Source organism: Podarcis vaucheri, assembly GCF_965113315.1.
Source record: "Podarcis vaucheri genome assembly, chromosome: 6".
Lineage (NCBI taxonomy): Eukaryota > Metazoa > Chordata > Lepidosauria > Squamata > Lacertidae > Podarcis > Podarcis vaucheri.
The window spans coordinates 78,828,154-78,843,549 of NC_138764.1; the positions used below are offsets into that span (position 1 = coordinate 78,828,154).

The 15,396-nt window shown below is 40.1% G+C and overlaps 1 protein-coding gene across 7 annotated transcripts in view; it reads right to left on the reverse strand.

The window, feature by feature from the left end:
* The window catches only part of NCOA6 (nuclear receptor coactivator 6), a 40,412-nt gene that overhangs the window by 8,119 nt on the left and 16,897 nt on the right, over positions 1-15,396 (reverse strand). For all 7 annotated transcript variants that reach the window (XM_082225754.1, XM_082225755.1, XM_082225753.1 and 4 more), the window contains 5 exons: positions 14,528-14,656; positions 13,296-14,111; positions 11,592-11,738; positions 9,522-10,641; positions 85-206 (listed from right to left, as the gene is read on the reverse strand). In XM_082225754.1, the coding sequence (XP_082081880.1) occupies positions 85-206; positions 9,522-10,641; positions 11,592-11,738; positions 13,296-14,111; positions 14,528-14,656 (2,334 nt within the window). The remainder of the gene's footprint in view (positions 1-84; positions 207-9,521; positions 10,642-11,591; positions 11,739-13,295; positions 14,112-14,527; positions 14,657-15,396) is intronic.

The following is a 15,396-nucleotide window of genomic DNA, read 5'->3' on the forward strand; positions in this document are numbered from 1 at the left end:
CTTAATAAGCAAAGAATGAAGCACAGTAAACGATACTATTGTATATAAAGAGTACATTAAAAATAATGAAAACATGTTCATCACCTGGTGGCCTGTTTGTGAAGTCCGAAAGCTTATGTCCAGTGTTATCCAAATTTATACCTTGCTCTCCTGGTAATGGTGGCTGATCTGACTCTTCAAGGCCTGCTGGGCGTGGTTCTGAAGCACTAAAGACAGAAATGCGTATGACTAATGCAGTTTGAGTTCTTTTTTTAAAAAAAGAAAAGGAAGCAAGCTGAAATTCATTACATTACACAACAGGGGAAGTATAGCACATTCATGGCATTTCTCTTATACCATACTTTTGATATTATAGCCAGCTGTGTGTAACCAGGGGCGGACTTTGGCTGAATATTTATTTGGTGCCTTCCCCACTCTTTCCTTCCATTCTGTGCATGTTCTCAAGTGCACTACACATAGTGGGAACTCAAGTGCCGCCTCGCCTCAGTGCCCTGTGTAGAGGAGTCACCTGCAGCACCCTAAATATGTTGCTGGTGTAACATACAACCACCTCTGGACACAATTAGTATTAACAACCAAGGTCACTGCTTGTTTTGTTCATTAGTTTAAGGCAGAGTTGTTTTTCAGCCCTAGATCTCAAAATACTTATATTAGGTAAGAAGCAAAAAGGACTGTTTATCTACCTTGTAGCAGTTTGCTCAGGATTCCCTTCAAGCCTCAACCATGTCTCCCGTTTTTAGGCCAAAGCACAAAAAATGTAATGCAGAATATGGCAAAAGCCTGCCCAAGTTTATTCAGAAGCAACTTCCAACATGTTCAATGGTGCTTATGCCCTGGTAAATGTGTTTAGGATTGCAGCCATAGTTGCTCAGGTGAAGCAGGGAGGCTGATACCCCTTCAAATTAGAATTACTGAAAGCTGGTTATCTTTAAGAACCTTCCATCATGAGACAAATGACAATGATAAAAATATTTGGTTATCAAATATGACTGAAGCAGACTCTGGACTAGAATCACCAAGTTTAGTCAGTCTTGAATCAGAAAATGGTCCATCTCGGCTAATATTGCCTATGAAGCCAGCAGCTGTCCAGTTTCAGGCAGAAATGTTTGGTGTTTTCCAGTTCTGCAACCCATGAGCATTTAAGATAGCTTTAAGCAATCCTTGGGTCCCTAGAGATGATGTTGGGACTACCATTCCGATCGTCTCTGCCCCTTGGCAACGCTGACTGGATTTGACAGGCATTTAGTTAAACATATGGGGACTCAAGGTTAGATAAGGCTGTTTTTAAGAGATGTCAGATAAAGATAATAGACCTGGCACCTTGAAAAAACACAAGCTCTATCCACTGAGCTGTGGATCTTCCCTTTGAAGGCCACTCACCACATATGAAGCTGTTATTTTTAGATTTGGGAGTGAAGTAACAATACACACAACAGAATGACTGTAAGGCAGCCATCTCCTGCCTTGTTCACTACAGCAATACAGTTTCCAACCCAGTGTGATACAGCCTGCATAGGACATGATTAGTTTTTCCCAATTAGACTTTAAAAGCCAGTGAGACAGAACCACTGATATAGCCTTTGATCCAGGGGAAGGGTGAGGCCTGAGAATTCCCCACCTCTCACCACCAAATTTCCTGTTCACTCTAATCACTGCCTATTTCTCTGCAAATAAAATAGCTGCTGTTGAGCCCTGCCTCTCCGCAAACTGATCACAAGCCCTTTGATGTGGCAACAGGGATGTTGACTCGCATGTCAATGTTACACGTTACAAGCTTTCTGTAAATTTCATTTTTAGCGCCTCTAATAAGAGAGGTAGCTCATGTATCCCCAACTTTCTACATCCTTTGTATCTCTGCTTTAGAACTAGGAAATTGGATAAAGAAGTTACCCAGGGAAGTTACAATTGAGAAGTCTTATCTCTATGGACAACTTCCCTCCTCATTTCATGCAAAATACAAAAAAGTGGAGAAAAAACCAGGAAATTTGTTATAGCAAGAAAAATGCTGAGCAGTTCTAGAGTAAACACAATTACTGAGAGTGGCATATACTCTATGTCTTTTATACTCCTGCAACCTTGGAAATCAGTGGTAGAGATTAGCACTGCAATCCCTGCTTGATACTAGCCCCAAAATTTCACATAAATGACTACCCCAAGGCATGTGGAGGGACTAAGAGGAAGTGGTTTCAAAAGGAAAACCAGCTGAACCCCATTGAGAATGAACAGAGTTATCAGGCACTCTGTGACATCCAAACACAATTGCATAGAAATCTGCCCCATTTCCATATCCACCACAGATTCTTCCAGAGTGCCACTATTTTCAATCACATACTGACTGGGAAATTTAGGTTGCACAATTAAAGTGGATATGGAGTTCTGCACAACAAACTTGCTTTCTCACCCCCAAAACTGAACTTTCTGCAATAAGGAAAGTGATGGGAAAATGCCCTGGGAATTGCGCGATAACATTTGCTTGACATAACAGTATCTAACCTCCCTACCTGGGCTGGCCCAGGATGTTTTGCTCCTTGAGGCAAAACTGAATTTGCCCCCTGGCTCTTCCTCCTCCTCTGCCACCCCCTACACTGAATGCAGTGGGGGAGTAAAAGGAGGCTGGAGAGGAATAGGTGGTGGCACACTGCAGTGGCACGCTCCTTGGAGGTCAGAACTGCTGCCTGAGGCAACTGCTTCACCTCATCTCATGGGTGGGTCAACCCTGCTCCCTGCAAACAAATCAGAATGAATGCTCAGTAGACAATTCTGAAACATGGGATAATCCAGGGCTAGCAAATGCAGTGACCACTAGATGCTGTGGGCTAAAACACCTATCAGCCTTAGCCAATTGTTGCAGTCCAAAATGAGTACCACGTAGGCTATCCATGCATTAATAAATGTAACAGAAATGTACTGCCAGTTCTACATGAATTTATTGGATATAGTATCTTCCAAGTTTAAACCTGAACAAAATAAAGTATTTGTCTCAAAGGAAGGTTCCAGGAGACTAACCATATTAGTCTGCTGTAGCAGAGATTATAAACAGCCTGTCTACACCAAAAGAGAGGCTCTTATATTGCACCATCACAGTATTTTATAAGCTGTTGGGAGCAAGTGTTTCTTCATCATGCCTCTGATGAAGTAATACTCTCGCTTGCGAAAACTCCTGCTGCAATCTATTAGTTTTTTAAAATGCTTATTCACGTATCATTTCCAGAAGCAAACAAAGCACAATACAAACATGAGATGTTTTAAGGTGTTGTTAGATTTAAAAGCAAGCAATGGGTGCCAATCTCTCAGCACAAGAGACTTGCACTTGTGCAACAGGACTTTTTTGCTCTCTTGCCTCTCGCACTTGGCACCACACTCCCCCAATATTTATTTGAGGATTGAGAGACCTTCCAGAACACATGGGAATGCAGAGCCATGGGGAAGCAGACATGCTGTCATGTGAGTGATGTTAGATGTGACCCAATGGATATTTTGTTTTGTCTTCCCTAAATTCCCTGCCCTAACATTAACTGCAATGCTCACCTGTCCAAATTCCACATGGCTGTCAAGCATGTGCCCTCTGAAAACTGAATCTCAGTACTCTTTGCAACTTTGCATCACACTGGGGCTGGCATTCACTCACGTTTATGCAGAGTTTGAAATTAATACACCTAATTTAGTCATGGTTTAGTTTCAATGAGTCAACTCTGAATGAAAAAATATTTGAGTATCACCCCATATCTTTAAGGCTACTGTGCTGGACAATGTTCCTTGCTTTTTCACATTTAATCTGCCCTAATCCTTATGGGTTGTGTCTAACAATGCTCAAGAAAAATTTTTGCTCACACAATGGGACTTCTCCTTCCTCTCCCCACATGCACATCCTAAATTTGCTCCACAGGGTCCCCTAACCCACTGAATCAGATTTTGAGGGTGTGCAAGGGGCTGAAGGAAGGAAAGCAAGGGAAAGTTCTGTTGCACACATGGAAGTCTTTTTCATGAATGGCTATAACCCTATACCTTTAATGAACTCTAGGGTTTTTGCCCATGGATTTCTATACTGTCAGTGTCCTAAAATCACACACTTGCAAAAATACACTTAAGTAACTTATTTGTGGTTAAAACTGGACATCAAACCTGCTCTACTGTTCTATCTCTTACCATCTCAGTAATACATAAATGCATTCTCCTTTCATTATTAGTGGGCTATACATCGGACATTTTTGGTCATGGCTTAGGATTTGTTTAAAAAATGAAAGAAAACATGCCTAATCAGTACATAGCCATGTGATCTTACTGAAACTTAACCTTGCTGGGTTTGAGGTTGCTTTAAAAAACAAAAGTGGCAGAAAGCCCTTTGATTATATGGATTGGCAAAAGGACAGGGATAGAAAAGGTCTAGAAGACAGGGTATGTCCATAATTTTCTTTTCCGAAGTCAGGAGGGAGGAAGAGTTAGTAAAAAGTTAGTGCCTCCATAAAACTCTTTGGCTAACATTTTTTTTGCTGAAGAAATCCTAAGCAGGGTGAAAAGGGAGAAGGGTGCAGAATTAGACAGAAGTGGGTGTGCTGTATTTGCTGGTAAAATTAGTTTCTTCACATGCACACCATCCTATATCAACTGTCATCACACACTGAAACATACTGGTTGAGATATTCTCTCTCTTACTCTTTCACTTTCCTCTAGTGATTTTTCCCCCCACTTCTGCCATACTCACCAAACAGAAAGTTGGCCAGCGGGGTGGGGATGGGGCACTTTCACTTTACATTTACCTATGTATATATCTGCACCATGTTTCCCGTAGTAGAAATTGCAGCCAGGTTTCTGACCAAATGGAAAAGTTTTGTTCTGGTAGTTTTCCTCCACAATCTAAAACACACTATTGACTTCTTCGGAAACATTAAACAAATAAAATAAAAAAGGGATCATATGCTTCAAAATAGGTTTTTTAACTTTAAAACTAATTTAATCTCAATTCTGTGTATGGTAAGAACTCCAGTGAGTGTGCTATCTTCTGTTCAGGTATATTTAAGTGTGGAAAGTACTAGGAACTGGAAATTGTCAGCAGCTTTATACAAATGCTCTGGCTTTCACCTGTATCCACACAATCTCTTTTTCTGCCACCACCAAAATCATTGCCAATGAATTCCAGGGGTGTTTTTTTTGGGGGGGGGAGGGGATCAAATTAAATTCAGAACGAAGTGTGAAAATTTAACTTTATTCAAGTTTATGACCTCTTCTTTCGTTGCTCAGATCTTGTTGGGGTCACTCTCCGATTCTCTGTTGTCTCCCTCTCAGCCATTGTTCCCAGAAGCAGTAGAACCAATTCTGGACTGAAACCCATTAGGAAAGTAGGTGTAAGTTGCATGGCTGGCAGTAGAGGCTGTGTGTGCCTATATAAACGTGTGGTTTATATAGGAATGTGGAGCAACTTGCTTGCTTATTTTTCCCAGTAATGTTTTACTTCGCTTCAAGTATGAGTGTTATATTTATTTATCTTATAGGATTTCATCTGAAGCAGGTACAGTGGTGGTGGGAGAAATTTCGTTCCCCAAACAGCTATATTTTTTTGCCACTAATAGTCACTGTGCTACCCTCTCCAAAATCCAGAATACATGAAGGCTCCTTTTAGGGGAAAGAACAGGATATATATTTAATAAACAAACAAACTTATCTTAAAAACTCAAAGAGACCTCTGACTGTTTTCTCATTCTGATTATGCTTATTTTGAAAGGGCAACATACAACCTCTGAGATAATTGTTCAAATGTTGTCAAACTTGCTTGTTTCAGGGAAACATTTGTGCATCTGCAAAAGCAAACCTATCCAATAAGCTCCAGCAAGCAATCTCATCTACTGTTGCCATTACCAGTTTGCAAAGAGAGGCACAAAGCACTACAGCTGTTAACACCCACAAATATATGCTCTAATGCTCTCATGATATATCGAAAATTCCAGTGTACCAGTGAAATAAGAAAGCAGAATTAGGAGACCCAGAATGTTAACAATCAGTTATAAGGGGATGGGTTTCTTGGTTTAATGCATATTAATCAATAAATGAACTGCACAGAAGTCTCAACTGGAAGCAGAAATCACTCTGGAAGTTTCTTACTCCATCAACTGTACTTCTTTACCTCCAACAACATCATATCTCTGATGCCTGCCACAGATTATTGCTCTTTATCAAGTTATTTTAATAATCTCAATTAGTTGTACCAGATTTTCCTTTTGTCTCAGAATCTACAAACTGCTAATCAATTCCCTCCAGATAACTGTTTTGCTATGTTCTGCTTCAAACAAGTTTCCTAAAGAAGTGAAAAAGCTTGATAAGCTACTTTTGTATTTCCACCCAGAGAGAAAGAACTTACACGAATGTTACATATATGCTATGCTAATTTCATTAGCACAGCGTATTAGCAATTAGCAACAGGTTATTAAAAGTACACAATTTCCGTATTGTTTACTATAAGCTTGATCCAGTACTTTCACATTGGCACTCACCTACGCTAGACTGCTACATAAAATAGGAGGCCTGTGCATACCTTTCATATCTTTAGTGACTAAAACACCTGCTTTTGCAGCTCATCTGCGATTGGGGTTTTTCTTGAGTGCAGTGATACCCATAAAATACTGAGATTGGCCTGTGGACTGAAGGTTCCTCACCCCTGCCTTAAGTCTATTCTTCTGCTGTGCTCCTATTCAGTCAAGGAACATGAGCTGCAAGTTTGCATTCTGTGATTATGCAGAAGGGACGGATAGGGGATATGGGAAATGCATACAGAGGTCTCTGAGTGATTAATTAACATAGCTATGTAAGAAGAAGTGCAACTTACATTGTTCTTGTGATGTCATTCTTGAGAAAGCAATAGAATGATTCCTTCCTGTGCTATAAGGTTTAGAAAAGCCTACAGCCATCCAAACCATACTATACAATACAATACAAGCCTCTAAGTTTAACACATCACTGACTTTAGACTCTCTTTTCAAAAGCTACAGAGAATAAATGTCAGGAACATCATTAGTTGCATAAGGAAACTTTACAAAATCAAGCTCTTTGCACAACAAAGACAGCTCTCCCCTCCATGTTCTTCAGCTTATTCCCTTTCCTGACCCCCAACTAAACACAATCTACACTAGAGGCTAACTTGAAAAATATTTGTAATCTATTTGGAAGTTTAAGTTGTACTGACATCACATAGCTGGGGACCCGTCTTGGTCAAGTACCTAATTTCTCATTGCTTGCCCCACAGTTTGCACAGTAAGAGCAATAATACTAGTGTATCTTACAAGTGCACCAAGGTTTAGCAATACACAAAGCACTTCAAACACTGGAAGTTGCTGAGTGTTAGGGTGTTTTAGAGTCTGAAGGCGACAGAAGTTTGTAAAAGCCACAGTCAACTTAAAAGTCAGACAGCAGACAACAGTGTTATGATCACATGAATGGCTGTATTCATTGCCTATATTGCAACAGACTAAACTAGCCTACCCCAACCAAGTCCCTTTCAACTCTTTTGGCTTACAGACTAGGCCGGCTTGGACTAATGGCAGCTGTAATCCAATACAGTTGTAGAGTACAAAGTTGAGGAAGGCTTGACTGTTTGACTATGGTCAAAATCTCAGAGGTCCATGTGGCCTTGTGGACTTAAAAGATACAGTGGTGCCTCGCAAGACGAAATTAATTCATTCCGCGAGTTTTTCGTCTAGCGAATTTTTCGTCTTGCGAAGCACGGTGTCGGAAAAGTTTTGGAAAAGCTTCAAAAATCACCAAAAACCTCAAAAAAGGCTACCACACCGCGTTCTATGAGTTGCTCCTCAAAGTCAAGTCGCAACTGTATTAACGGTGTTAAGAAAAAGGAAACAAACTTGCAAAAAACGCAAGACGTTTTCGTGTTGCGAAGCAAGCCCATAGGGAAATTCGTCTTGCGAAGCAGCTCAAAAACCGCAAAACCCTTTCTTCTAGCAAGTTTTTTGTCTTGCGAGGCATTCGTCTTGCGGGGCACCACTGTACATTTAAAGATTGATGCTGTGCATTTCTTTGCCACCCATGAAAAAGCCACGTGACCACCACCCATTTATAAAAACAGGCAACCTTGCTGTTTTTCCAAGTCATAACAACAGAATTCAGAAAATAGTATCTTTTCTTATAATTGTGTCTTTTCCTGTTAATGTGTTATAATGAAAAGCCATACACTGCAATCTATTATTATATTCTGAAAATCTAAATGTATGTTCTCAATTTTTAATGACTGATACTTTCTATCATGACATTTTTCATTACATGTAATAAGGTAGAAAAGTGAACTATGGAACTGTGGCCTACTAAACACTGCACGCAGGAAATCATGTGACTAGGGCATCCACAGATACAGAGGAAAAATGCTGTTGAAATTAGGAAATTTGTGAAAATCCTGACTCACAAATTCACTCCTTTGTGCAGAGGCAGGTAGCACAATCCTGAGACCCACTTAAATGCCCTATGGCCTACTGTAAGTAGAATATTTCTGGGACAGCTACCATACAATTCAACACATTGTATGGAATGAGCATTTTGTTGTAGGAATTACTCTAATACTGGAATACTGTCTCCACTGAACAAATCCACTCATGAACATGTTAGTGTTATGTAACCAATTGTGAAAATGAGGTTTCATTATTTGTGTTACAGTCTAGACACTTTGTTTTTATATAGTTCTACCTATTGTAGTAACAGGACAACAGTCATTTCTCCCATCAATGACCCAGCAAGTGTCATCAAGTGGTATGCTAGGCTCAAGGCCTCTTTCCCATTAGCACTGTGGCTTTCATGTGGCCTGGCCAGGCAATTTTTTTCCAGGTCAAATAGACAAGGAAATAGTATACTATTTATCAATACAAGCATATTTTCTGGCCTGCAAAAATGGTGTAAAACACCATGGTAAGTGACGGGGAAAGGAGAGCTGGTATGTGCACTTAAGGAGAGAGGAGTGGGAGCAAAGTTAAGAGAGAGTACTAGCTGGCTGTGATCCAATTGCGTCTGGGGCATTTTGACAGCAATGTCCATAGGCACAGCCCCATACAAAAACTCCTCTTCCTATAGCCAGCCCTGATTTCTCATCATTCTGTATACTGCACTGAAAGCCTCAGCAGTGACAAGCACACTATGTAGTAGCATGTCTGAAAGTGCTCTTCAATCATTTATTGTGCCTATAATTCAACTAAAAACCTGTCACTGAGGTTTCTTTCTGGTGCTGCTTTTCTGAGTTACTTCTACATCAGCCCTATTTTTTAAAAAAGAGTTTTCACCTGAAGAGTGACAACACTTGGGGTTCTAACTTAACAACTAACACAAACACAGAATGAATTGTTGGTAAAGTTACTTCTTTAATTATCTTCTCTTTATTTCTGCATGGGATGGAGGTGTAAATTGCAAAACTGGCATTGCTTTGTGAATTAAAAATATTTACTTAAAAGAACTGCTAGCAAATGCAAACCTTATGTTCAACTGAAATAGAAACAAACTTGGTTCGGTTGTGTAGGAAACAAAAATGTTAAACCTACTTAATTTGTTCTACTTGCTGATTATTTTTCTTCTTCCTTGGAGGTTTCTTCTTCTTGGGTTTATTGGCATTTTGATTGTTCGGTTTGCTGTTCACACCAAAATGTCCTGCAGATATATCACTTTGCAGCAAGTTTACCAACAAAGGGCTTGTTATTGTGACATCCTTGTTGACAGGAAAACCTGGGTTTTGTCCACAGGAAATCTGATTCCCATTTTGAGCTCCACTAAAAGGAGTACTAAAAGGCATCCCATGCCCAGCAAAATGGCTCCCTGGTGTATTGTTGTTTCCCTGCATCCCTTGCAAGTGGGGAGGCACCATGTTTCCTTGTTGCATAGAAACATCAGGTAGCATTTGTGTCAAGTTCACATCACTGTTTGTAGTAGTGGTGGTATCACCCAGTTGCTGAGACATGTGAGGGTTAGTTCCTGTGGGTCTCAGAACTTGTCCTTGAATCCCCATAACCTGAGAAGGATTGCTGTTCACAGGGCCTTGCTGGGCCATCATCTGTCCTGTGAATTGCACCATGTTTCCCTGCATATTGGGGGTTGGTCCTCTCATTATTTGAGCTGGCCCCGTCATAACATTGGACTGGCTTTGAGCACCAAATGGCTGCTTATTTCCTTGCATCTGATTGGTCATCATCTGCTCCATCATTGAATTTTGCTGCAGCAACACCTGGCCTTGCGGTCCCATCATCTGATTATGTGCGGCCATCATCTGTTGGCCTTGCTGGGGAATCATCTGCTTGGGTGGTGTCATCCTTTGTTGTGATGGACCAAGATTTTGGTTCTGAGATGCGACCATCATCTGGCCCTGTGGCATGAGCTGAGCTCGAGAAAGTATCATCTGGTTTTGAGGATTTAGAGATCCCTGAGGCTGAATGTTCACCATCTGTCCTTGGGAGGACACTATTTGTTGGTGCATCCCCATTAGCTGAGATTGTGGTCCTTGTGGAGGCTGTCCCTGCATGTTGCCCATATTAACTTGTGGAACTCCACTGGTACCTGTCTGCTGGTTGCTCATATTTCCATGAAGACCCATTAAGTTGGTCTGCATCATATTTGATGGGCCATGTTGAACTTGCATCTGATTCTGAGGAGGACCATTTCCTTGACCACCTTAAAAATTTTAATAGTTCAGGTTAGACAATTGTAAACTGAATTGGTATAAGAGCATGTAAATTAATAAACTAGTCCAGAAAATTTTCTCTGTGTTTAACATTTACAATACTGTACTATCAAAATTCCAATATTTGAAACATGGTCTGAAAGTATTTGTGGATGTTGGAAATCCTAAGAATTATTCTCTAACAGCATTTCTGCCAATCATACATGATCAGAACATGCAAAAGAAAGAGGCAACAGATCAGTGGTGGACTAGGACAGGGGGGCAAAGCAAATAGAAGTTAACAGCATAATATATTATTCAACAGAGTCATATTTAGAATCTTTTACTGAAAGGCAAATAGGGTTTCTTAATGTTTCTAGGGCATTGTCTATGAACAAAAATCTTTTTTACAAAAGGGTGAAAGGTTCTAATTGGTCTTCCCAGTGTTTCTCTCTCTAAACCCAAGGCCTCTATTGCACCTGCTTTACCTAGGACAGCTGTTTACTGTCTCCACAACAGCAAATAGAAGAAGGTAATTTTTCAAAATGGCACTAAATTCATTGCACTATCCTTTCAGATAAACGTAACTTTTGATGTTGACAGTTCTGCGTCATTTAACACAGCAGTCACGTTTCTACACAAACAAAAATTACTACTATTGAAAATACAACATCATTTGCCAAGTAATGTGGATTGTATCTAATGATGGCTTTGTGCTTCCCCACTACCACGCCCAAAAAATTTCCCTTGAAGGTTAGGGGCCACTCAAGATTGGATATGGCATAAAGTGCTATAATTAGTATGGGGGATTGGCAAAAACTGAGTGTGTCACCTTGTACTAGGAGAAGCAGTTCAGCTACTCCTAAACCACCGCTGGATACAACACTGTATTGTCATTTAGAGTGAGCTTCCATAAATGAGAAAAGCAGACCAATAATCAATTAAAATTCAGCTACCAGACCTGTGTGCTGCACGCTCTGACTTGTTTGCAATTGGGGTGTTCCACTATTTGCAGGTGTCCCTGGTGTTGTAGAAGGCACCTGACTTTGCATGAAGTTCTGATTTGCCTGTCCTGCAGGAAAGCCAGGTGGGAGACGCTTGGGCATTCCTGGACAGAAAAATAACTTTGTTTATTAATTGCATTGTATATTAACATTGATTAATATATTCTTATCATGATACAGTTAAGAGGATAATAAAGCAGGAAAAATGGGGGGGGGGGGCTATGTTCCACCCTCCAGCCCCGGCAGCCTTAATAAGTGAGCAGCAGCCAGAAGAAATGGAGTGGGGTGGTCTTGTCTTTTGACTCTATGTATGCAAAGGTTTTTTTGGATAAGGGTGTTAATAGTTACTACTATTACAGTGGAACCTTGACTTGCGGACATAATCCGTCCCGGAGGCCCACCCACAACTTGAAGCGTTTGTATCCAGAAGCGTGCGATTTAGCGCTTCTGCGCATGCGTGAGTGGTGAAACTTGGAAGTAACCATTACTTCTGGGTTGCCACAGGACGCAACTTGAAAAGACATAACCTGAAGTGGACGCAACATGAGGTATGACTATTAGCATTAGAGATTCTATGGAATATTATTTAGTCTGTTAGTAAACTTTGTGCTAATTTAATTTAATTTGATAAATTTTAATAAATTAACTGCTGAAACACAATAGGAATATTGTAATTTTAGTTATATATTGTAATTATTGTATTATTCCATTCCGACTGATTTTCGGCAAACCACTCTAAGCACAAGTCTGTGAAAATTGTGATGTATAAATAAACTGACTATGGACTCAATGACTATGTCAAGTCATGAGAGGCTTGTTTGCCCAACCTAGAAAAAAAAAGATTAGAAATGATAATAATGTTTTTCACTATCAGAGAAAGAATAACCATGTTTGAACAATCATATCACTGCTTAATAACAAGCTTTTTAACTACACATGCACCCTTAGGCATAAGCAAGAAAATAAACCAGGAAGACTTCAACAGACTATTTTTCCATTTTGTCCAAATAGGGAAATTATGGTTAACAACTTTAGAACAAGCTAGGATATTGTGTCAAAATTAGGCCCAGGGCTAAATATCCTGGTTTGTTCATTTGAAACAGAAAACTAGTTAACAAAAAACTTCCTGGTTTGTTTGCTCTCAGTATGAAGGGAGGAGTAAAGCGGCTGCATACACAGCCAAAACACTACATATCTCAGCTTATTAACCCAGAAATGATAATCAAACTCTTCTACTTAGTAATTGTTTATTACTAATTATTAATTGAAGACACATGAGCAAAAGATTTACATTACAAGAGATTTAAAATCAAACTCTCAGGGAAAGTTCCCATTTATAAAATTATTTCAGCAACTGTACAATTGGCTTAAGAATGTTGTGGTATCTCCTCCCTTGGAAGATTTCAAGCAAAACATGGCTTGTTAGGAAAGCAATAGAGATTTACAGTATTTTGTCTCAAAGCACTGGTTTGGGCAAGGTGATATTTCTTCCAACTCTGATATTTCTTCCAACAATGACAAACATTATTCAGCAGTTCAATTCTTTAATATATCAACAGGAAATTCACGTGGTGTTGCATATTAATTCAGTGTTCATAGGTAACTTATTAATTTGCTATAAAGTCTAGGAACAAATATTTTGCAATAAAATGATTACTTACCTCCTAGCCCGGGATGTAAGCCCTGTGGACCCTGGTTTTGCTGTTGCATTACCATGAAGTTTGGAGGTACATTCCCCTGCTGTACCATAGGATTACGGCTAGGAGAATTAATAGGCTGTTGGAACCCCTGGGGGAGAGTATTATTCTGGGGAGGCCTTGGTCCCATCTGCTGCTGTGCTTGGTTAACTGTTGGGGAAGATGCAGGAGATCCTTGCTGAAAAGAGGAGGGAGAGGAGGCAGGAGATTTGTTGGTCAGGTGGGGTTGTTGTAGTGGTGTAGGGACCCGTGAAGGCCCTCCCTGAAGATTCTTCATCTGAGGAGCAGTAAATTGGCCAGAGTTGTTCATCTGAGGAAAGTTTGTGTGTGCCTGAGAAGCTTGTTGGCTTCCAAAAGGGTATGGGGGTGGAGGATGGGAGGGTGTTTGTACCGTTGCCAAAGATGGTCTGACTTGGAGTTGCTGCTGCATTTGTCCAGGCAAAGGGCCCTTTTTCCAGCCCTGGTTAACTGTCAATGTGCCCATTGTGCCTTGTGACGGAGGAGGCTGAACTATTCCAGAAGGCACCTGGTTCCAACCAGGAGAAACTGGAACCTGAGTTGGGGTTGTGAACGAAGGACGAATACCCTGTTGTGGTTGCTGGTGCTGTTGAGGAGGGCGTGGCTGCAATTGTTGCTGTGGTTGCATCTGTTGAAAGTTGGCTGGGTTTATTTGCCTATTAACAGAAACTGGCTGTACTGAATGGAGCTGAGGCACTACAGATCCAGAGGGATGATTTTGCTGTTGGATAGCTAGCCCTGACAAAAGTGGATCCACTGAATCTATAAAAAGAAATGGAGAAGAAAAAGAAATATTGTCTGTAGTTAGTCTAGTAATATTCAGAGAAACAAACATTCTCTTTCTGTCCCTCACAAGCAAGCAAGCAAGCAAGCAAGCAAGCGCACACACACATGCACACACAGCTCAGGATATTTCTCAATAATTTTTTGGCACACTTCACATATTTTTGTGAAAATTGTTTTGTGAGAGATGGGGACTAGGCAACAACAACATGAAATCCGCAATAGTATTTGAATATTTTAAAAATGCAGCTCATTCCATGCAAAGAACTAGTTAAGAGCTTGGGTAAATATTTTAGAATGCGTTTCCAGATTAATAAGCAGAAGCCAGGGGAAATAAAAACACAAATTCACATTTCTCCAGATATATTTATCCAAGTAATATCTAAGCCGATTACCTGACTGAGATGTTGGACAAGGTGTTCTAGGTTGCAACTCTGTGTTAGCTGCACTCGTCATCATAGATGATGATACATTCCCACTTTGCTGCATCATCACAGTTGCAGGATTGTTTATTCTTATTAACCCTAGAAACATAACCATATTTTTCATTGTGCAAAGATGCAAATTGTCAAATTGCAAAGTACAGCATTGCACAGAATGGGAAAAGCTTCAAATCCTGCACTGAAATTTTGAAGTTGTTTTTGTGTGGTATACTTATTTATTTATTCGATTTTTGAAAATATATACAAGAAAGCAGAAAGTCTAACAAAACTGTCGTCTCTGTGGCAAAAGCCACTCCAGTGTGGATCAATAAAGGAGAATGAATTGCCAAAGGAAACCATATTGTAGATATCTAGTGAGTTGTAGGGGCCAGAGGCTTGGAATAGAAGCTGGGAGACCAGTGTTCTAATCCCTATGCTGCCATGTAGCTTGATAGGTAACCTTGGGCCAATCACTATCTCAAAGGGTTGTTGTGAGAATAATATGGGGGTGGGGGAACAATGTACGCCACACTGAACTCCTTGGAAGGGCGCGATAGAAATGTAATGATAAAAAAATAAAATATGAATGCTAGATCATACAAATAGGAACACATTACAAATAAGAGTATCAAATACACATGTTAAGATATGTATGGCCTTCATTGTTCTCTAAAAAGGGAGCATGGCCAACCTTGTTCCAGAAAACCAATAAGCAATTTAAGAACCAAACCAAAAACAGCAACAAATCCACGGGTATTGACCCTTTGTCTTCTTCCATTTCTCTTCATGGCTTGTTAAGTTAGTATCATAAAAAAATTCTCCTAGCAAGTGTTTCTCTGTCT